General features: G+C 37.8%; 4 protein-coding genes across 7 annotated transcripts; 2 read left to right on the top strand and 2 right to left on the bottom strand.

The window, feature by feature from the left end:
• The first annotated feature begins 348 nt into the window (after positions 1-348).
• LOC104817999 (transcription factor EGL1) lies at positions 349-4,685 on the top strand. 2 transcript variants are annotated; one of them, XM_019202829.1, is made up of 8 exons: positions 349-366; positions 691-822; positions 1,295-1,561; positions 2,230-2,326; positions 2,428-2,499; positions 2,763-3,578; positions 3,809-4,255; positions 4,415-4,685. In XM_019202829.1, exons 2-8 carry the CDS (start codon positions 704-706, stop codon positions 4,484-4,486), a joined length of 1,890 nt encoding a protein of 629 aa, XP_019058374.1. In that variant the 5' UTR covers positions 349-366; positions 691-703; the 3' UTR covers positions 4,487-4,685. The 2 variants fall into 2 exon arrangements, with proteins under 2 accessions (XP_019058374.1, XP_010545729.1); XM_010547427.2 differs by lacking the exon at positions 349-366 and adding an exon at positions 394-553.
• An 897-nt stretch (positions 4,686-5,582) lies between these two features.
• LOC104817993 (GMP synthase [glutamine-hydrolyzing]) lies at positions 5,583-8,548 on the bottom strand. Its single transcript, XM_010547415.1, has 6 exons — positions 7,902-8,548; positions 7,157-7,407; positions 6,691-7,066; positions 6,465-6,596; positions 6,193-6,368; positions 5,583-5,824 (listed from the first exon to the last, which is right to left on the bottom strand). Exons 1-6 carry the CDS (start codon positions 8,448-8,450, stop codon positions 5,701-5,703), a joined length of 1,608 nt encoding a protein of 535 aa, XP_010545717.1. The 5' UTR covers positions 8,451-8,548; the 3' UTR covers positions 5,583-5,700.
• A 57-nt stretch (positions 8,549-8,605) lies between these two features.
• LOC104817974 lies at positions 8,606-12,556 on the bottom strand. 3 transcript variants are annotated; one of them, XM_010547403.2, is made up of 8 exons: positions 12,112-12,556; positions 11,897-11,934; positions 11,404-11,641; positions 11,240-11,307; positions 9,903-11,130; positions 9,735-9,814; positions 9,439-9,634; positions 8,606-9,341 (listed from the first exon to the last, which is right to left on the bottom strand). In XM_010547403.2, the coding sequence occupies exons 3-8, from the start codon at positions 11,579-11,581 to the stop codon at positions 8,803-8,805; spliced, it is 2,289 nt and encodes a 762-aa protein (XP_010545705.1). In that variant the 5' UTR covers positions 11,582-11,641; positions 11,897-11,934; positions 12,112-12,556; the 3' UTR covers positions 8,606-8,802. The 3 variants fall into 3 exon arrangements, with proteins under 3 accessions (XP_010545705.1, XP_010545690.1, XP_010545697.1); XM_010547388.1 differs by lacking the exon at positions 11,897-11,934; XM_010547395.2 differs by lacking the exons at positions 11,897-11,934; positions 12,112-12,556 and adding an exon at positions 11,780-11,889.
• Positions 12,557-16,439: 3,883 nt separating this feature from the next.
• On the top strand, positions 16,440-21,433 carry LOC104817964 (signal peptide peptidase-like 2). The gene is made up of 14 exons (XM_010547375.2): positions 16,440-16,670; positions 17,409-17,567; positions 17,639-17,750; positions 17,993-18,112; positions 18,249-18,400; positions 18,881-19,060; positions 19,173-19,207; positions 19,326-19,482; positions 19,613-19,666; positions 19,948-20,040; positions 20,120-20,262; positions 20,422-20,492; positions 20,894-20,977; positions 21,074-21,433. Exons 1-14 carry the CDS (start codon positions 16,524-16,526, stop codon positions 21,202-21,204), a joined length of 1,638 nt encoding a protein of 545 aa, XP_010545677.1. The 5' UTR covers positions 16,440-16,523; the 3' UTR covers positions 21,205-21,433.
• The last annotated feature ends 210 nt before the right edge of the window (positions 21,434-21,643 follow it).

The following is a 21,643-nucleotide window of genomic DNA, read 5'->3' as shown; positions in this document are numbered from 1 at the left end:
TTTGGCCATATTTACAGTGGTGGTAAATAAAAACTGGCTATACACTGTTGTAAAAGTTTATTTAATTTCCCTTTTACAAAATATTTTCCCGAAAAGAGCATCGTGCATGGAAGACCACTCACCTTTACCTTTTTTTTTCCTTTTTACTGCCCGAAATCCTTTTTTTAAATGTGTATGAAATCCATTTTCTTTTTTGAAAATTCCAATTTTAAATTTTTCATCAATTTCAGTGTTGATACATCGATATAGAGATATAGATTCTGGCAGAGTACGAGTCTTTAACTCTTCAAGTTGAAGCAAAAAAAAAAAAAAAGGACATTAACTTATTAATTTATTTAATGTTATTTCCCCCGGACGAGAAAAAAGGTGCGACACGTCAATCTTTTATCTTTAAATTAAAATAGCAAACACTTCTCGGTTGTCTTTTCCGGCGGAAAATCACGTCGTGGAATCACAACTCAAAACCTTAAAAGAACCCCGGTCTGGGGTTTCCCCTTGTCTCCGATACAGTGATATTGTATCGTTGATACTTCTGCATACCCAAAAGAAAAATGTAAAAAAAAAAGTTTTTTTTTGTGTATATATGCAAAATCTTTACATGATCTTTGTTTGACCCCCCCCTCTCCCCCAGCAAATCTGATTTTTTTTTTATTTTTTCTGATTCTGGGTGAATCTTCAATGGCGATGCAGAGATGAAGAAACAATGGTCGCCGGACAAAACAGAACGGTGCCGGAGAATCTAAAGAAACAGCTTGCAGTTGCTGTTCGAAGCATCCAATGGAGTTACGGAATCTTCTGGTCTGTCTCTGCAACTCAACCAGGGTACGTCATCAATCTTCCTTTAACCCTTTTTTCCCTTCTTTCCTTGTTTTTTCCCAATTTAGATACTTTTTTCTCGTCGTTTATTTCAGGAAAGTTCTTGTCTCGTTAATTTCAGACTTCTATAATTAGATAGAGACACAGACAGTGAATCTTCTTGCTTTGTCCGGAACTGGGTTTGATTTTTTTTTTTTTTGGAGTTTCTTTTGACTTGCAGAAGAAAAATTACTAGATTCTTGAACCGAATCTGAAACTTTTTAACCTCAAACTCGATAATATTTATGGGTTTATTTGTCATAAAACACAAGATTCTCGTTCAAAGTTCATCTCGAAATCCGTGCCGATAATCATTTCCAGAACTGAGATTAAGAAATCTGGTTCATTTGTTCATCTCTAGAACTGAAGCTCTCAGCTCAGACAAATTCATTTTGCGAGCCTCTGATTTGGTTTTTGAGATTCGAGTCTATTGTTACAGAGTGTTGGAATGGGGAGATGGGTACTACAATGGCGACATCAAGACAAGGAAAACGATTCAGACGGCAGAGATAAAAGCAGACCAGTTAGGGTTACAGAGAAGCGAGCAGCTCAGAGAGCTGTTCGAGTCTCTCTCCGCCGGAGAATCCTCCGCCGGTTCTCAAGCTCCCCGGAGAGCCTCCGCCGCCGCTCTCTCGCCGGAGGACCTCACTGACACCGAGTGGTACTACTTGGTCTGCATGTCCTTCGTCTTCAGCATCAACGAAGGGTATTTCCGTCATTCCCCCTAACCTTTTTTCGCACTTTCTTTTTTCTTTTTGGTTACAATAATGCAAATGGATACGCATTTCATTTTCATTTTTATTTTCTTTTTTTTTAATTATTATTTTTGGTAAATATTTTTAAAACTAGTTTTAGTTTATATTTAAATTATTAATTTTCTACAATAAAAAATTGTTTCCCGTTTGGATAATCCGGTTCAGTTTTGATCCAAATTACTTAGAATTATTATAGTTCAATTTGTTGTTCACCTTACGTATAAAATCTCTAATACAATATATATGACTAATGCTATTATTTCATAACTTTGTAATAATTAAATACCATCGACACGTTCTATGTGATTTTATAATTCCAACTGCGAACCATACTATACATGTCCTTCGTATTTACTATACATTAAATGCTAATCTTATCGCCAGTCTATATGCATGTGTTTTCATTTTTTTTCAAAAAAAATATTTAACACGAGAGAAACAAATCCCAAAATTATAATTATCTTTTTTCATTTAAAATAAAATTAACCGAAAATATAAAGAATAACAAATTTTTGTCTCAGACATTTTTTATATCGTTTTTTTGTTATCGGATTGCTTGCTTTGTACGAAACAAACATTCGTTCACGTACTTGTAACTTTTTTTTTTGGCATGTCGTAGAATGCCTGGACGCACATTGGCGAACGCTGAACCAATATGGCTTTGTAACGCTCATAACGCCGACAGCAAAGTTTTCACCCGCTCTCTTCTCGCCAAAGTGCGTTCCCTACATCCTCATTCTGCGTTTGCGTTTTACGTAATGCGTTTCTTGATCATTGACGCTAAAACTAAAACGCTGTTTTCTGCTTTTGCTGTTAGAGCGCTTCGGTTCAGACGGTGGTTTGCTTTCCGTTTCTTGGCGGCGTCGTGGAGATCGGCACCACAGAACACGTAAGCCATTGCCTCAATTTTTGTTTCTATAAGAACCCAAATGTTTTAGATTCTAGTAAGACAACCCCAAATGTTTATATAGTTACAATTACACCCCCAGTGGATTGAACAACGATGTAAAAACAACAAAAGGGTCTCAGATAGGTTCACCATTCAGATTCCCTCGTATATCCATTGCTTCAAAGTTTGAAACTTTGGTTCATCAATGGACTGAAATTTATGTTTAGGAACCGGTTTATGATTATAATACTCGGATTATGCAGATTAAAGAGGACTTGAATCTGATACAATGCGTTAAGACATCGTTCTTGGAAGCTCCTCCATACACTACAATCCCGAGTAGACAGGATTACCACCACGTTCTCGATCCACAATACGTTCCTCTGTTTGGGTCAGAGGCTTTCGGGGTGAAATCTCCGAGCATAACAGCAAATGGGTTGGAACTCGATCCCCAGCACGAACTCGAAGATCACGATTCTTTCATGGCCGAAGGAATCAATGGCGGTTCGTCTCAGGTTCAAAGCTGGCAACTTGTCGATGAAGAGCTCAGCAACTGCGTTCACCAATCTTTGAATTCCAGCCATTGCATCTCTCAAACGTTTGTTGAGCCTGGGAGTGTTACTTGTGGTCCAAGGAAGGGCATAGTTCAAGAAACGGGACAGCTGTTCGGGCAGATCCGAGGACAAAACCACGTAAATATGGCATCTTTCGATGCGAAGAACGATGATGTGCATTATCAGAGCGTTCTCTCGATGATTTTCAAGACGACTGATCAACTGATTCTCGGACCTCAGTTTCAGAACTGCGATAAAAGGTCGAGCTTTACGAGGTGGAAGAGAGGAGCCTTTGTGAGGTTTATCGGACCCAACACGGGAAGTAATGTGAACCAGAAAATGCTGAAGAAGATTCTCTTCGAAGTTCCTCGAATGAACAAGAATGATTCGGTGGAAACTCCCGAAGATAGCGGAAATAGGGTCGGGGATGAACCCGCGAATCACGCCTTGTCAGAGAAGAAACGACGCGAGAAACTTAACGAACGGTTCATGATTCTGAAGTCTATCATCCCTTCCGTTAACAAGGTGACTGAAACGTTAAGACTTTCTGGTTTACTGCTTCACAGTCTTTACAGAAGTACGGTTTTCTGCATCTGTTACTGTATATAGCACAACGTATATACAGAGAAAATACAGTAGAAAACTAGATACTCTTACAGTATAAGCATGTCTCGTTCCATGTTTTTTATGCAATTTGGATTTGATCAGAGATTAAACAAAACCGGGTTTCATCCGTACGTCTTTGTTCATTACAGACGGACAAAGTATCGATTCTTGACGAGACGATAGAGTACCTTCAAGATCTGGAGAGAAGAGTTCAAGAACTGGAATCTTGCAGAGAATCGACAGACACAGAGGCGAGAACGGCGAAGAGGAAGAAACCCAACCAGGAAGCAGGAGAAAGAACATCAGCGAATTGCACAGACACTGACGATCATGGGGGAAACGAGACGAGAGGTTTGGTTAACAAGAGAAAGGCAAGTGATGTGGAAGAGACTGAACCGGATACCGGTTCAGCGGGTTTAACCGACAATTTGAGGATCTATTCGTTCGGCAACGAGGTGGTTATTGAGCTTAGATGCGCTTGGAGAGAAGGTGTCTTGCTTGAGATTATGGATGTGATCAGTGATCTCAACCTGGATTCTCACTCCGTACAGTCTTCTACCGGTGACGGTTTTCTATGCTTAACCGTCAAATGCAAGGTACAATTCCAAACCCGATTTTCATCCAATTCATTTTCAGTTTAACCCAACTGCACAAAACCGGTCCATGTTGCAACAGACCGGTCAAAATCGGTTTGCAATTCCGATTTGGATGAGTAAACCGGAATTGATATGGAGATTGGATTTTGTTTTGTGCAGCACAAGGGGTCGAAAATAGCGACACCAGGAATGATCAAAGAGGCACTTCAGAGAGTTGCATGGATATGCTGAGTTCTATTGGTCCGGTTTAAATTGACACTTTTTTTTTTCGGTTTAGGATCTCTCTAGTCTTTGGTATTCAATGATTCTAACCGGATTTTGGCATTATGAATTTTGGAAATTCATGCGGTATTAATGTAAAAAAGAATCGTATTTTTCTATTTTTTTTAGCATTAAGTGATTGAAGTGAATGATATCAGATATTTGGTTACGTAATATTTCCTTCGGTTATCACTATAAGCTGAATTCCAAATTACAGCTAAAACCAATCGATAATTCAAACATAAAAAAATATATACTTTTACAAAAAAAAAAAAAAAATTCGGGGCAAATGAACAAACTTTTCTTTTGGTAAGACACTTGAAATAACATCTTTTTGGCAAAAGAATTTATCATACTTTTGGAGCTTTTCAGATACTTTTAGATTATTTTTTTTAACTATATAATGCATTTACTAAGACATAATAATAAAAATAATAGAATAAATTTTTGTGTGTCAACGAATATAATTGAAAATAAATGTTGTATATATATATATATATATATGTAGGATGAAGAAAAGGTGCGAATACAAATGGTGTCGTCAAAAAGCTGGTAAAAGTGTGTGCACAAATTACAAGGCTCGACTTTAACAGTACCCTCAAATCATTGAGGGGTCTAACTTTCAAAATTCATGCAATTATATTATTAATATTTTTAGCTTTCAATTTTAATAGTCCAACTTTATTCAATCCCCATAATTTCAGTGTATAAATTTATTCAAAATTACCATAAAAGAAAAAAATAATCCAATCTTGTATATTTACACTAACAAATAAAAATAGGTAGATTTGGTTCGGTGGTGTTGGATGTTGGAATTAATCGGGATTGATAAACGTTTAATAACAAAATCAACTTATAGTCGACTATTCATTTTCAATAATTAAAAAAAATAGATTTATCTGTAAAATAATACTTATAAATTTATGGTTAAGATGGTATTTGAACTTGGTTCATCTTTAGAATATTTGAACTAAGATTACATTGAAACCAATTAATTACAAGTTGTGAAAATTATTCATAACGTTTGAAAATTTAATTAAAAATTCTTATAAGGACCACACCTAATTATATAATATAATCATATGAAGGAAAAATAATACAATCAGCATGAAGTTCAAAAGACTTCATAGTCTTCACAATTATGATTAAAAAATAATAATAATAACTGGCAATTTTTTTTAAATCTATTCCCATTCGATGGTGGAAGGAGGCTTAGAGGTAATGTCTTGAACAACGCGGTTAACGCCCCTAACGCTGTTGCATATTTTCCGGGAAACGTTGTCCAGAAACTTGTGTTCAAAATTAAACCTGCATTAAACCATACAAACGCAATCCTCAAACGTCCAAATCTTGCCCAAACGCAAACGCAAACGCTAATCAAGACGCTCATAAAAAAAAACCAACTCAGAAAACGCTCGTTCCGGAGCGTTTGGAATTCACGTAAGACTTTTTCCTAATGACAAATAATCTCTACATCTGTTATCATTCAGACCAAAACTGTGAAAACCTGAAACTATGTTCTAACGCTCATATACCGAGAAAGGGATGAACTTTGGACATTTGGTAGATCACTATCCAAAGATTTAGAGTTCTAAGTGAATATATACATATATATATGTATGGATGTATGGATGTATGTATGTATGTAAAGAATGTGTATAGATGTAAAAGCTTACCAATCTGCTGTCATGCCGTCTTGGCTGGTAACAGCGCGAAGGGCAACAACATGAGAATGAGTTCTCTTATCGCCTTGGACTCCAACCGATTTTATGGGCAAGAAAACCGCAAAGGCTTGCCAGATTAGATCGTAAAGGCCCTCTTCTTTGATGGATTGGATGAAAATCTCATCCACCTGATGGAAACAAAAGAGCAATAAGATCTCATCATGAGTTCCACAGATTGGTAAAGAAAGACGATAATATCGGTTTTTAAGGTTTCACAAACTTGCCTGACGGAGAACATCAAGAGCGTCTCCTTCCGTGACATCCCCCAAGACTCTGACCGCGAGTCCTGGACCCGGGAATGGGTGTCTCTTCAAGAATCCTTGAGGAACATTCAAGATTCTCCCGAGCTCCCGAACCTACATGAAAAAGGGTCCGAGAGGAAAAGATTTGAACTTTCTGCAAAAAAACAACATGAAACGAGCAGAGAGAAAGTGGTCAAGGACGAAAAACCTCATCCTTGAAAAGGAGCTTGAGTGGCTCGATGAGCTTCAGTTTCATGTCCTTAGGGAGCCCTCCGACGTTATGATGGCTTTTGATGGTGTGAGAGTGAGTTCTATCGGTTCCTGGGGGAGGACACGACTCAATCACATCCGGGTAAAGAGTGCCTTGGACTAGATAAGCGGGTTTCTTCCCGAGCTTCTGCTCCAATTCATGTGCAAATTGATCAAAGATGTTGATGAACTCCCGACCAATGATCTTCCTTTTCGCCTCGGGATCTACAATTCCCTTCAGCTTACTCAAGAACTGCTCCGACGCATCAACACACGTCACGGGCAGATGCAAGTCTTTCTTGAAGGTCCCCATCACTCGTTCTCTCTCCTTATACCTTCACCCCACAATATCACAAATTCAAGATTTTTACGAATGAACAGAACACAAAACATACAAAACGGGTGATTAGGCTTTCTTCTCTAACCTCAATAACCCGTTATCTACGAAGATACAGTGAAGCCTATCTCCAATGGCTTTGTGAACAAGAGTTGCAGCAACAGTGGAGTCCACACCTCCCGATAGCGCGCAAATGACATGTTCATCTGCACCTACGGTTTTGTTTATCACTTTAACTTCTTCTTCCAACAGATTCTCCATCTTCCAGCCAGCAGAAACTCCACACACATCGAAGAGGAAGTGCCTAAGAGTCTCCATTCCTTGTGATGAATGTGTCACCTGCAAATACAACAACACATTCCCAACTATTGAGTACTCAGACTAAAAAATTTGATCTTTTACATTCCAGTGCATTGATTTATTACTGATCAGAGAGATTCACATCAATGGAACCACTCCAACCATCTTAGAATTGATACTGAAAAGGAAAATCAAGATCACTAAGAGTATCTGAGTATAGAGAATTCATGGAGACTTTGAATACCAACCCGAACAAAAAGAAAAAGAAAAAGAAAACAGACTTTATTACCAGAGAATTTCAATCTGCACGGAACACCAACTGCTCTACAGCTGATTCGACCGATCAGTTAGATAAACTAAACATCACTGTTCTTTCTACTTAAACCATTGGGCAGCATCAGATTCTTCAAAATCCAAGAATCAAACCCATGTAAATTTTCAAACTTTATTGACCAGAAGTCCACTAAAGATGTATGAATATTAAGCAAATCCAAACAATGGAGCTTTATATCAGATTCCTTTCAAAGGTTTACCTCAGGATGATACTGTAAGCCATAAAACCTCCTCTTCTGGTTCTCAATGGCGGCGATGGCTCCTTGCTTGCTCTCCGCCACAACCTCAAAACCCTCCGGCAACTTCACCGCCTCGTCTCCGTGGCTCATCCAAACAACTTGTCTTTTCCCGACATTCTCCGACCCGAAAATCGCCGACTCGCCCTTCGCCTCAATCTCCATCCTCCCATACTCTTTGCTCTCACCATCCCTGACATCACCACCGAGCTTCTGCACAATCAGATGCAAACCATAGCAAATACCCAAGACATGGACACCGTTCGACTCGGCCCACTCGACGAACCCGTCGGGGAAACTCGGCGCGTCCGGCGCGTGGACCGAGTGAGGACCTCCGGAAAGGATGACGACTCGTGGGTTTAGGGTCGAGATGGTTTTGAGCGAGGAGGTTCCGGTAATGCAGAGGGAGAAAACGTTGAGAGACCGAATACGGCGCGTGATGAGGTGGGTGTACTGAGAACCATAGTCAAGAATCAGGACAAGATCAGGGTTCACAGTTGTTGTTGTGTCCATGGTCTCTGGTCTGGTAGGAAAAAATGGAAAACAGTGAGAGAGGCTATGGGGTTTTAGAGCTTGGAAAAGACGGGTAGGGTTTTTCTGCGTTTACAAAGAAACTAAACTAGGGTTTAGCCTAATTGTCTGAATCAGAGGAACCGAAAACAAAGAAGGAAAAAAATGGAACCTTTTATAATTTACCCAAACAAAAGTTAGAATCTTTTGGTCAACAGTCAAACACTTCTGAACGAGGCAGAAGCTGTCTCAAACTGCATAAACTAAATTACACCACAAAAACGATGTTGATACATTTTAATCATGCATATCATTAAATGGTTGTTATAAGAATGTTGAATAAGCTCGTAAAAAATTAGAATATCCTTGTGGCCATTGTTCCCAGCTCAGTGGCAACCTCCATCTCCAACTGTTCCAAGACTTGTTCCACAACATCCGACACAACACCCTCTGTTTCACCGCCGAAATCCATCCACAGACAGGGTTTTGTCAGATCTTTCTCCATAAGCTGATCTAATGTTCTTCGAGGGCCAGAGTGGCAGAGCAAATTCCAGTCAAAAAGTTTCATGGCTTGGTGAACCAGATCGTTTCTCAGAGCAAAAAGTGCGAGTCTCGGGTTCTTTAACCGTATGAAAGGCCATGACTTGATGTCTCTGTATAATTCATTCAGAACCTCGCTTGTGTAGTCAAGAACCAGATGCTGATGCTGATCATTGTGTGAGAATTGATCGAGCAGTGAGGATTCAAGTGATGAGACAGTGCATTTTGTGATAAGTTCTGTCCAGTTCAATCCAGAAATCTTGAGAACTATCTTCACAAACTCCTGAACCGACCCTCTCTCCAATACGCTCGTAAGGTCGATTCTGGGCTCAGAAGATAAACCGATATGCTCTTCTGCACGAATGCATACACGGGTTTGTATGTATTTTTGGGATGGAATGAAAACGAACAGCGAGTTGACAATCTAAAATAAGTTTAGATCTGGTCTTACCAATTAATGGGTTTGCTATTCCAGGACTGGCAGAATCTTCTTCAATGTGAAATCTCGTAAGAACAGAGACGGGACTTGGGTGCTCCTGTTCTTGTTTATGGTCGTTAACGTTGCTGTTTGATCTTTCTGGACTAGAAAACTCTGAAATAAGTGTTTTCATCTCCAGAATTGTTGAGTGATTGTCTTTACAAGACTCCTGGACCCAAATCAAAGTATATTATATCGTTATGTTGCATTCTTGATGCTAAATTAAAGCTGAGAATAGTAACAAGAAATGTCTCTTTCCCAAAATTTACCATGCATGAACTCTCTGAGGATCTCTGTTCCAGGCATTCATCCTCCATGCCAGGTCTCAGATTGCTGTAAGCAGCAGAACCTGAAAATCTCATCATATGGATTGCTCATTTGAAAGATAGATACATCTTGGCTTTAGAGAGGATTTATTGAACTTTTCAGAGCTTTACCTCCACACCCATCTTCATCGAGACGTTCTGAAAAGCATTCATCAGACGATCTGTGCTGAAAACCGTGTTTCGAGTTGAACACTTCAACGTTCTTGCCCGAGGATTGTAATCTGTAATGCTGCTTCTGGTTTCTATCCTTCAATCTTGTCTCAGGGCTAACATCAGTATCGTGCTCCTTCCAGAAACTACTCAGTGCATGAGGAACTTCATAAACAGGCGACGAGCTTGTTCTCTCATGTTGTCTTTCCACCATGAGCCTCCTTGGTGAAAGATCATTCTCAGGGGTTGACTTGAAAACATAAGATCCAACCCGTTTCTTGCATTTAAAGATCTCCATTGAAGCATCAGATCTCCGTTGGGAATAATCTCTTTCCTCACTCGTTTTCTCCATTCTCTTAATAGCATCGCTTTTTCTGGGAGCAGTCTTGGCTTCATTAGCTTCACAACTATCTTCAGGGCTACAGATTGCGCCTAGAAGCTTGTTTTCACAGCGATCATTCTTGTTGGACCCGATAACAAGTTTCAACTTCTTAGCCATATGTTTGAATCTCAAGTAGGCACTTGCATCTTCACCTGAACTAGTTAACCTAGGCTTCAAGACAACAATTCTGTCCAATTCATCTGGTTCTCCTACATCTTTTACTCGAGTTTCAAATGTTGCAGTGTTGGAAGAACACTTAGCTTCCCGGTCTTTTGGCCGGGATCCCGGAAAATCTTGGCCACGCTTTGCCGAGAAAGAATTTGGATCTTGCAGGAGAGTAACGAATAATTCTTTGTTTGAACTCAGAACATCCAGTGCTTCCAAGAACTGCTTAGACTGGTCACTTCCCTTTTTCGCCTTCTGGCATATCAATGCTTCAGTCGCTTCATTCACACAAACATGAAGGTTAATCTCTGGGCACTTCTCCAAATCTGGATCCAAGTTCTTGCAAATTTGGTCCCAGCCCTTTTTCATGCTCAGCTGCTTATCACTCGTCTTCTTCTCGGATCTCTCAGTCTCAGTCAAAGAAGATTGATTTTGCTCTGAGAAACAAACCTTTCCTTCACCCTGAACCGAGTTATCAAAAGTTTCCACCTTTAGATTTTTCGTCCTTCTCGCCTCACTTGGTATTTCCCTTACAGATTTCGGATAATACTTCTCATGTTCGGTTCCAGAAACTGAGGATCTTCGCCTTGTTTTAGGCCTACATGAGATCTCTTCTTCCACAACAGGCTGAGCATTCACATTCTAAGAGCAAACCAAAAAAATCCACTCCTCAAAACATGTCCTAAAAAGCTCCATATATTATAAAGGCATTATAACCGATGAACTAACCGAACAACCTGTGTCAACTTACATTATTACACTGACATTTCTCATGAAGCCTCTGGAGCAAATCAAGCTGACTTTTAGTATAAACGTTGCCTGCGAAAAGAGAATCAAAGAACTTCGCTGTCTTGATAAAAAAAAAAAACTTCAATGAGGATGATTCATGTCCGAAACCATCAAGAAAACACTCACCAGAAGAATCTCTGAACCTGTGCGACTTGGCTGAAATCAGCTTCTTACCAGACCGATCTTGTCTGAAACCGAAGAAGTTTATCAATCTCCAGCCACAACCGGCTTTGTATTTCTCGTAAAGGAGAGGACTTTTGGGGAGAATTCCAGGGCTGCCTCTCTGTGTTTCCTTCTTCTCCATGATCGAAGAACTCAGAGAGCATCAAACCGTGTCTCTGCTCGTAAACCTAAACCTCCCACTCTGTGAACCAGGATCAAAGAGCACTTTTCAGTACAGAATTCATGCCACTTACTCAACTCGCAGTAAATTTCTTGACTTGCACAGAACACTTGTGTTCTAGATATAATCAAGTCAAGTGTAATAAACACGTATAAGCACCTAGAGACATGGGAATGACAGGAAAACAAGATTCTTGCTTGTGTCTGAAAATTTCTTCTTCTGTTCATCGTTTGGCATGTTGAATTAGAAAGCTATCAAATTTATTTTCTTTTCTACCTCTTTCTCTCTCTTTCCTTTCCCCCCTTGAACTCGACCTTCCATGAAAACAAACCACAATTTCTCAGCAGATACAAAAACCCTTCCTTTAGCATAAAAATTTCATCTTTTCCATGACTTTGTTTTGCTGATGTCATGCCCAGATTTTTCAACTCATCAGCATATTTATTTCCATGCATATACACACACATGAGTATGAGCGGATATGTACTTACCCGAGATTTTCGGTGAGAGTGTTCATAAAAATGCGATGTTGCCAATCGCGAGCTGGGCTCAGTGTTGAACATAAAACCCCCCACAAAAAAAAAAACACCCAACACAAAGATGGATTGAGGATCTCCAGAGAGTGGGAAAAAAAAAATAGGTAATAAAAAGGAGAAATCTTTAAAGGGACCCTTGTCTCCTCATCTACCAGATTAATCAATTTTCTATTTTTCTTTTTTTTTCTGGGTTTTTTTTTGTCAAGAAATTTGTAGGGGCAATAAATGGGCACTACTGTTTAATCTCTGGAATCGGTCCTCGCCATTAAAGCGTCGCAAGTGCTCGTCGCTGTTGTAGTGAAGAAGAAGAGGAAGAAGAAGCAGAAGAAGAACGATGACGACGACTGTGAGAGAAAATGTTGTGCCATGAAAAAGAAAGAGGGGAAAAAATGTAAGAAACCAAAGGAAAAAATAAATAAAAATAATAGCGAAAGGAGAGAGAAACGCAAGGAAATGGCGAGAGGAGGCGACCAAAGAATAACAAATTTTCATAATGAAAATAAATTAGGTGAAAATTTAAAGATAGACATTGACTAATCATTAATATATGGCCAACTTATTTTGAGAATATTGCAGTTAATTAATTTCTATTTTTTTTAATAAAGGAGAACACTGTTTACTAGGGGTGGGTACGAATTGGATATCCGTGATTTTTGAGATATCCGTATCCGTATCTGATCCGCATAAATACTCGATTTTACTATCCGTATCTGATCCGTACGTATATCTATAATTTCGGATATCCGTAAATATCGCGGATATTTACGAATATCCGTATCCGACATATAAAATTATAAAATTTTAATTCAAATTTAAATAACAATTTTAAATATAAATAAATTATATAAGTTATTTAATATAAATTTATTCACAATTTAAAATTCAAAAATTAAATATTTTAAATCAATTCAAATACAAATATAATCATAATGTATCATATACAAATATATTGAAAGTTCAAAATTCAAAAAATTAAACATAATAAATCTTAATATTCAAAAGATTAAACATTCTAAATCTCAATATATATAAAATATTTCTTGAATATCCCTACAAAATATGTAAATATAAAGGACTTTACATCTGTATAGCAAATTATTTTTATATTTAATAATATTATTAATTAGTACGGATCGGATCGGATATGTCGGATAATTCGAATTTGATATCCGTATCCGATCCATATCCGATAAATATTTCAAAATAAATATCCGTATCCGATCTGTATGGTTTTTTCGGATATTATGTCCACCCCTAGTGTTTAGGGTTTTTTACCCAAATAACCAACTTGGGTCGCATCTATTTCATCTGTACACCACCGAAAACATAACACATTTTTTTCCCTTCGAAAAGACGAAATTACCCTTAATGAATTACGATATTTATCCGTTCAAAAACAACTTCGTTATTACGACTTCGTAATTAAGTCTAAATATAGTTACAATTGATTCTAAAAAATGTGACAAAAAATCATCTATCTTATTTTTAGTTATATATCAGTTATATGTTAGTCGTAATAAAGCCGCAAAAAATAAAACGAAAAGGGTATTTCAGACTTTTCCCACCGAAAAGTGGGTTAAAATTGAAAAAAAAAAAATTTTTTTTTTGGATGGTGTACACGGAAATAGATGCGACCCAAATGGGTTATTTGGGTGATTTTCCCTAGTGTTTACTCCTTTCATGTTCTTTAATCGGTTTTAATATGGAGACGGCTTTTACGCAATAAATTAATTTTTACTACGGTGTTTTTGCAAAGCAGGTGAAAGTTTTTTTTAAAATATGGAGAAAAAACCAAAAAAAAAAAAAGATAGAAAGGAAGATAGGGACGTGAGAACGAAAGGGACGTTGAAAATCTGTAGAATTGATATTCACGGCGATTGAAGAAGAAGACAATGCTTTCAAATTAAGCTTTTGCTTTTGTCTTCTTCTCCATCTCTCCCTCTCCATCCTAATATTTTGTATTATTTTTTTTTTAACTCTCAATGTAAACCACACAAAAAAAATCTACTCGAAATTACAAGTCACGCATACATAAATACACACACATACATATATATATATATATATATATATATATATATGCATATGTTATTCATTGTATGCATTTTATGAACATTGACTTCTAGTTTATAATATCCTTTCAAGAAGGTAGTATCTAGTGCACATGCACGTTACAATGTTATTTTATATATATATATATATATATTATATATATATGTAGAGAGAGAGAGAGAGAATCAGATCCCAATACGGCATGTTTTTTTGCCATTTTTTAGTAGCTACTGGGATTGCGAAAACAATGTTTGATTTAAAAAAAGGGTCAAAGTTTTACCATTATCAAGTAAAAATGGCAATTTCCCAAAGGTGTTCTGCATGTCCTCTTGTGTCATTCGATCGCATCCAAAGGGCCCGAAAACGATGCGTTTCACTGAAAATTAATTCACTATGAACATCAAACATTAAAATTTTGGGATGATTTTCACAGTGAATGTTGATTACCTATAAATGGATGGTATGGTATCATATGATCTATTTTCCCCTAAACTGTTGAATATATATATATATATATTGCAAAGTTCGATCAAAACATAATTTCCATTTAACATTTATATTTGACAGTAATTTCAAAAACCCTTTTCAAAGAAACATGTATTTTGACATTGATCATATCATGTACAGATACAGTTATACATAGTTAATCGACGTTTGAATATTAGACATCCAAATACCTTTCACACAATAATCCCGGAACATTATCATCTTTTCCCTTGAACGAACCAATGCATACATATGAATATATGATATACACACACTGAGTTATATAAAAAAAAACACACAGAGAAAAAAGAAAAAGAACAGATGTACCGATGTATATATTTGTATGTATATCTAAGAACCTTGAAATTGCGAAGATACGTCCACGTCCACTTGCATGTCATGTTGTTGGAGACGGATGTTCTTGCTCTTTTTCTGGTACATGACATTAAGTGGATGATAACTTGAATAATGTTTTTACGTACACCTACTCCCATGCATGCATCGCATGCAGACAGTTCAAGAAGCTACTAAACTGCTATACATATATACTCATCTTAGTTTGAGTCTAGTTATAGGGTTCTTGTTTCGATACAATGTATCCCCCTCCTCCTTTCGCTTCGTTTGAATCTTGATGTTTGGTTCTTTCCATGATCGGCTGGCTTGCCGCGTGTGACAAGATCCTACGCTGAAATCTTTAGTGAAGATGAAACATTACGTACGTTATATAACATTTTTTAGCTTTTGAATGTTCTTTCTGGTTCGAACGTACGTACGATGTTTCCAAAATGTCTATTTCATTCAGCCGAAACACAGAAAGATCTGGACTTGGAGACACCCATTGAGCCGAAAATGCCGTCTCGTTCGCAAGCACCGTCTTCCAACTCAAACCCAGTACCGTCTCAGGATCAAGGTCCATCTGAGATTCAGACAGGATCTTGTTTTTTTCTCATCTGGGTCTTGACTATTCTGAATGGTTTTGTATCAGAACTTCAGTTTCTTTCACTTCCAGACATGACTGAGTAGTGAGACTTAACCTTGTTCCGAGCTTTGAGAGAGGAGCCATAAGAAGTGGAAGATGAGATACGATCATGAGTTTTGGTTTGGTCCAATGGTAAACAAGTCAAGGGGGGCGCTCCACTTCCGTGTATCCAGCTCGATAAATTAAATAATAACTAATCGTATATCATAAGAAGACCAAATAATTTTAGTTTGGTTAGACAAACATAACATGGTATGTCCGGTCCCACGTCGCGACTTAAGGATTCCAAGATTCCACATACGATCTACACTCTAACCTACAAGTGAAAATATGTATATATATTTTTTTTATTCCGAATTAAATGTATGTGACGTGAATTTGTGCTTCATCTTATCAAATTTAATTTTGTATTTGGTCAAAGCAAAAGCAAATAATGGTAAAGAAAAAAAAACGTAGGAATATTAAAAAACTATAAGTAGAAATATATAGGTTATTAAGCGCGACAATTTTATTTAGTACTAATTGTTCTAGATTTCACTATTCGGCTAATTGCTTATCCCATAACCGGTGATTCTGGATAAATCGGTTTAGCTAAACCGATTTAACCGCACTAAAGAACGAAATATAGAAAGTTGACCAGTAAAACGACGTCGTTCTCTCACTCCCGTCTTCCGCTTATGTCACTTTCCACAATTCGAGTAGATCCGCACCGATATGTGTTATATAAATATTCCCATTTATTTATGTTTTTAGCATATTTTCCGATTTGTTCAATTATTTAATCCTCCTTGTTTCTCTCTTCTCGTTTCTCCCTCTTTCTCTGTTCTTGAGAGAATCTGTGACAGAATCGATGGATTTGCGGGGATTTCTCCGGGTTCTTCTCTTCTCCGCCGAGATTTTACTTCTCTGTCGTCTTTCTCCGGTCTCCGCCGGTGATATTATCCACGAGGACAATTTGGCTCCGAAGAAGCCCGGTTGCGAGAACGACTTCGTTTTGGTACTCTTCTTCCCATTTCTCTTCTCACTCCGAATTCAGCTGGGTCTTGTTTTGATTCCCGTCAATTTTACCGAATTCTACGTTTTTCCTCCTCCGTTTTCTGTTTTCAAGAGCTTGAGCAGAAGTCCAAAGCTCGTGAATTTCTGGTTTCTGAAATTTATGTTGTGTAAATTTAGAAATCAATTTAGTTATTTTCCAGTGAATCTAGTTCTCTTTAGTGTTTATCTGCTACTTGATGATAGTGATGAATTTGCGGTTCTGGGTAGGTTTCCCTTTTCTTTCATCTTTCTGCTCCTTTTGTTAGTTATTGCTCGTTCCTGGCAATTAAGTTATGCTTGGTTGATTAAATTGAATATTCTCAATGATGATTCTAATTGCCCTTTTTGGTCTGCTTGGTGAAAGTTGAATTATGCATGTTAAATTTTGTTTTTATGATCCTGATGGTCTGTTGGCCTATGATCAATCTTTCGTGAAACTTTTTCATTTCCACTTGCTGTCATTCATTTTGGAAAACGTTCTCTCCAACCGATTTTGATCGCTGGCCCTGAAGATAACTCTAGTATCAATCGGAGATTTTGCGTCCTTCATTCGTATCGTTCATTCTCAAATTTCCATTTTTTCCGTTTAAGGTTGAAATTTCTACTTAATTTGATGAGATTTTTTTATGCTTGTTTCATGACTTGTCCATTTGGTATCGGTAATAGCTGGCATTTATGTTCATCTGGTTCTTTCTTTTAGGTTAAAGTTCAAACGTGGGTTGATGGTATTGAGGATGAAGAATTCGTGGGTGTTGGTGCCAGATTTGGGAAACCGATAGTATCCAAGGAGAAGAACGCGAATCAGATACACCTTGTTCTTTCAGATCCCCGTGATTGTTGTAGTCCGACAAATAACAAGGTTTAATCCACTTGTTTCAATCTGGTTATGAACCTGTGAATGTGTAAAAGCTTACTGGTTAACTTTTCTAGCTTTCTGGAGACGTTGTTATGGTGGACCGAGGCAATTGTAAGTTCACAGCTAAGGCAAACAACGCAGAAGCTGCCGGTGCATCTGCTGTTCTTATCATTAATAATCAGAAAGGTATATAGATTTGTTGTGTTTAGATCATTTGTTATAATTAATAATCTGACTGCTTTGATGTTTCTACAATATCCATTGGGTGTTGGAAATCAATTTTGCTGCAAGTCTGTATCGTTTTTTTCTACAATTTTATGATGAACTGTAATATTTATTTATGTATGCCATTTATGCTGCTCTGCGTTACTTTGGTAATCTTGTTTCAAGGAAAAAAATTAATTATGTATATGCTCTTTGTTTGACAGAACTTTACAAGATGGTTTGTGAACCGGATGAAAATGATTTAGATATCAAAATACCTGCTGTCCTCCTTCCTCAAGATGCTGGTTCAACCTTGGAAAAAATGCTCACCAATAGTTCAAAAGGTAAATCTCTTTGATAAGTGATTGGCTTTCATTTTCTTTTTCTCTCCCTTTCGGGTATGGTATGTTTCAATTTATTAAGCTGGAGTTTCCTACAAATACGTGTCAGTAACTGAATGAAGTTTCATACTTTTCAAAGTGTCGGTGCAGCTTTACTCCCCAAAGCGACCGGCAGTTGATATAGCAGAAGTGTTTTTGTGGTTGATGGCTGTTGGTACCATTTTGTGCGCCTCTTATTGGTCTGCACAGAGTGCCCGAGAAGCTGCTATTGAACATGACAAACTACTCAAGGTACTCTATGTTCCACTTATTTAGGAGCTTTTGAAACAATTCTTAAGCTAGTACATTTACGTTAAATAAGTTTATACAGTGTAAACCACTAATGCATAAAGCTGCTTGCATATCAGTGATATAAAAAAGGGACATGATAGCTAGTTAGATCAGGGAGATGCAAATCAATCATTTATAGTGCATTGAGCTAAAAAAGACATTCTTGGTCATTTTTACTTGCTCATTTATGGAAGAGACGTCCTGAGATTAAATATCAAAACAATGTAAAGGCAAGGCATGATCTTTCCAATGAACTGGGCCCATCCCGTAGAGAAATTGTTTACTTGTGGCAAGAGATTCACATGGTTTTGTTTTGTTTTTGTTTTTGTTTTTTTATCTCATTGACCTAAACCCATAGCCCTGTTTTTTGTTTTTCGCTCCTCAAGGCCTGTTAGATGAGCATATGCTTATTTCTAAAGTTTGATTTCCTCCTATATGTAGGATGCTGTGGATGAAATCCCAAGTGGCAATGATGTAGGTAGTGGCGTTGTAGACATAAATACAACGTCGGCTATTCTTTTCGTTGTTCTTGCTTCATGCTTCCTGGTTGTGCTTTACAAGCTTATGTCTTATTGGTTTGTGGAGCTTCTTGTTGTTCTTTTCTGCATTGGTGGTGTCGAGGTATCAATTCTTTTTTCGTTCCATCTTTTGTAAGACATGGGTATTTCTGTCAATTTATGATTATTACCTTGTTAGAATCATTAGTCTTACACAGTATTTTCTTTATCTTCAGGGTTTGCAAACTTGCCTGGTCGCTTTTCTATCAAGGTCTACTGTGATTTCTTTCCACAAAGCCTTTTACCTTAAATGCACTTGGTGAAGATGTCTTCGGACCATGGTTAAGGTTCGTGTTTTAAATTATGTGCCTTGTCTCTTTTTTACGCAGATGGTTCAAACGTGCTGGAGAATCATACATAAAAGTACCTCTCCTCGGAGCTATCTCGTACCTCACTCTGGCAATTTCCCCTTTCTGCATTGTTTTTTCCGTTCTTTGGGCTATTTACCGAGATGTCTCCTTTGCTTGGATTGGCCAAAATATTCTTGTAAGGGTTACTCTTCATTTAGCTGCATCCTGCATGATGACAATGTTTTTTCATCCTTGACACAGATTCCATTTTCAGACACAACCCAATTCCATAAGATGGTACTTGATTTTGCTGCTTTGTTGATTAGGGTATTGCATTGATTATCACGGTACTGCAAATTGTCCATGTCCCTAATCTTAAGGTAATCTATTCAACATGTTTCTTTGAGGTCAAGTTCGCATACTGATCTAACTTTTATCATTGTAATGTACTCTCGAGAACTCGTGAAAAGGAAAAGAACATGTCCTTTACCGCAAAGCAAAGAGAGAGATGATCCTTTCACGATCAACATGGCTGAGAATTTCTTTTCTTTTTTAATTGTTCTTTAAAGTTTCAGTCTTTTCTATCTATGCATCCCAAAAGAAATGGTGGGTCATTGGGGAAAAAAAATATTGCTTGCTAATGCCATTATTCATGAAACAGGTTGGGACAGTTCTTCTAAGTTGTGCCTTCTTGTACGACATCTTCTGGGTATTTATTTCCAAGAAGTTGTTCCACGAAAGCGTGATGATTGTTGTATGTATCCCAACTATCATCTCCTATAATATCCAAAAAAATTGAGAAGACATAAAAGTGTTTGTGGTTTTGTCCGCAGGTAGCTCGCGGTGACAGAAGCGGGGAAGATGGAATCCCGATGCTACTGAAGATTCCACGGATGTTTGATCCTTGGGGAGGATACAGCATCATCGGATTTGGTGATATACTTTTGCCCGGTTTGCTAATTGCCTTCTCTCTCAGGTTCGAAGCCTTCCTATAGTTCTCTCTCGCTCTCTCTCTTTCTCCCTCTCTCAAAGTTCCAAGCTTTATTATGCCCAACAGCTTATAGCATAAAACCTGGAGCTTATGAAGTGAAGAGACATAAAAACAGCTTTGTGAGTTCTGTCTTGGTCTTTGCAGGTATGACTGGCTGGCTAACAAGACTCTCCGGACCGGCTACTTCATTTGGGCAGTCACTGCCTATGGATTAGGTAATAAAATCACACACACTACATAACACTCCTCTCATTTTCTAGATCATATAATGATTGTTTGGAAGATTTTAACGGGTAAAGTTAAGACCAACAGACTTTGAGATGGATTCATATAATTTCGGGTTTTATCAAACCTTGCCTATTAGACCAGTCAATCTAGATGACCGAAGCTACTATCTAATCAGAATTGTAACCTTCCACTTGTCATTGAAAATCCTCAACGGTATCTAGCTTTTCCGAGGGCAAGTAGAGGCATTTGTAGCATTCATTTTCATGCAATGAGCCGTTCAATACTCTGACCCTTTAGTTCTTCGATTTCTGGCCTCAAAGCGCATGGAACCGAGGTAGGTTTAAGCCTCTTCTTGATGCCATTTCATGATCGGAATTTTCACGTGCAGGTCTTTTGATAACTTACGTGGCTCTTAACCTAATGGATGGACATGGCCAACCCGCATTGCTCTACATCGTCCCCTTCACACTCGGTAACCAAAATGCTTTCTCCTCCTCCTCCCTTTTACGGTTTTATTAGCTTAACCGGAAAATTCATGGACCTTTTGGGTTGGGTTTTGCAAATGAAGGAACCCTAATAACATTAAGCCGGAAGAGAGGAGATTTCAATGTTCTGTGGACAAAGGGAGAGCCAGAGAGACCATGCCCTCATATCAGGCTTGAGCAGCAGAGCCCTCTTCCACACCATTTCCACGACTGAAGTTACAATGACACGATTTGTATAACGTAAATGTAATGTAACGTAATAATCTTTTATCTTTGAATCTATGGTTGTGCTATATTATCATCGATGATCTCTGTCTGTATGGTTTCTGTAATTATATTAGAATTTAGATATGCATTCATATATATGTATATATATGCATGCAATGTGAGACAGTTGATGGTGAAGGGCACGTGTGTATAAGCAGACACTTCTGTTTTGGACATCGCTTCTAATGAGGGCCTGTTCGGCCCATTTATCTTTCTTCAATTATTACTAATGGGCCCTTACACTTTTTTCGTCGGCCCACATATACTTTTTTTGAGACGCGATCGAAATTAGTAAATTACTAATTATTTTTTTTTAAATTCTTGACTATTATTTAATTTTTTTACCATTTTATAAGGATTAGACATTGGTGTTTAAAGGTACTTTT

The sequence above is a fragment of the Tarenaya hassleriana genome, unplaced genomic scaffold, assembly GCF_000463585.1.
Source record: "Tarenaya hassleriana unplaced genomic scaffold, ASM46358v1 Cleome1, whole genome shotgun sequence".
NCBI classification, from domain to species: domain Eukaryota; kingdom Viridiplantae; phylum Streptophyta; class Magnoliopsida; order Brassicales; family Cleomaceae; genus Tarenaya; species Tarenaya hassleriana.
Note: the sequence above shows the minus strand (reverse complement) of the source record. Positions and strands in the feature narration are given on the sequence as shown.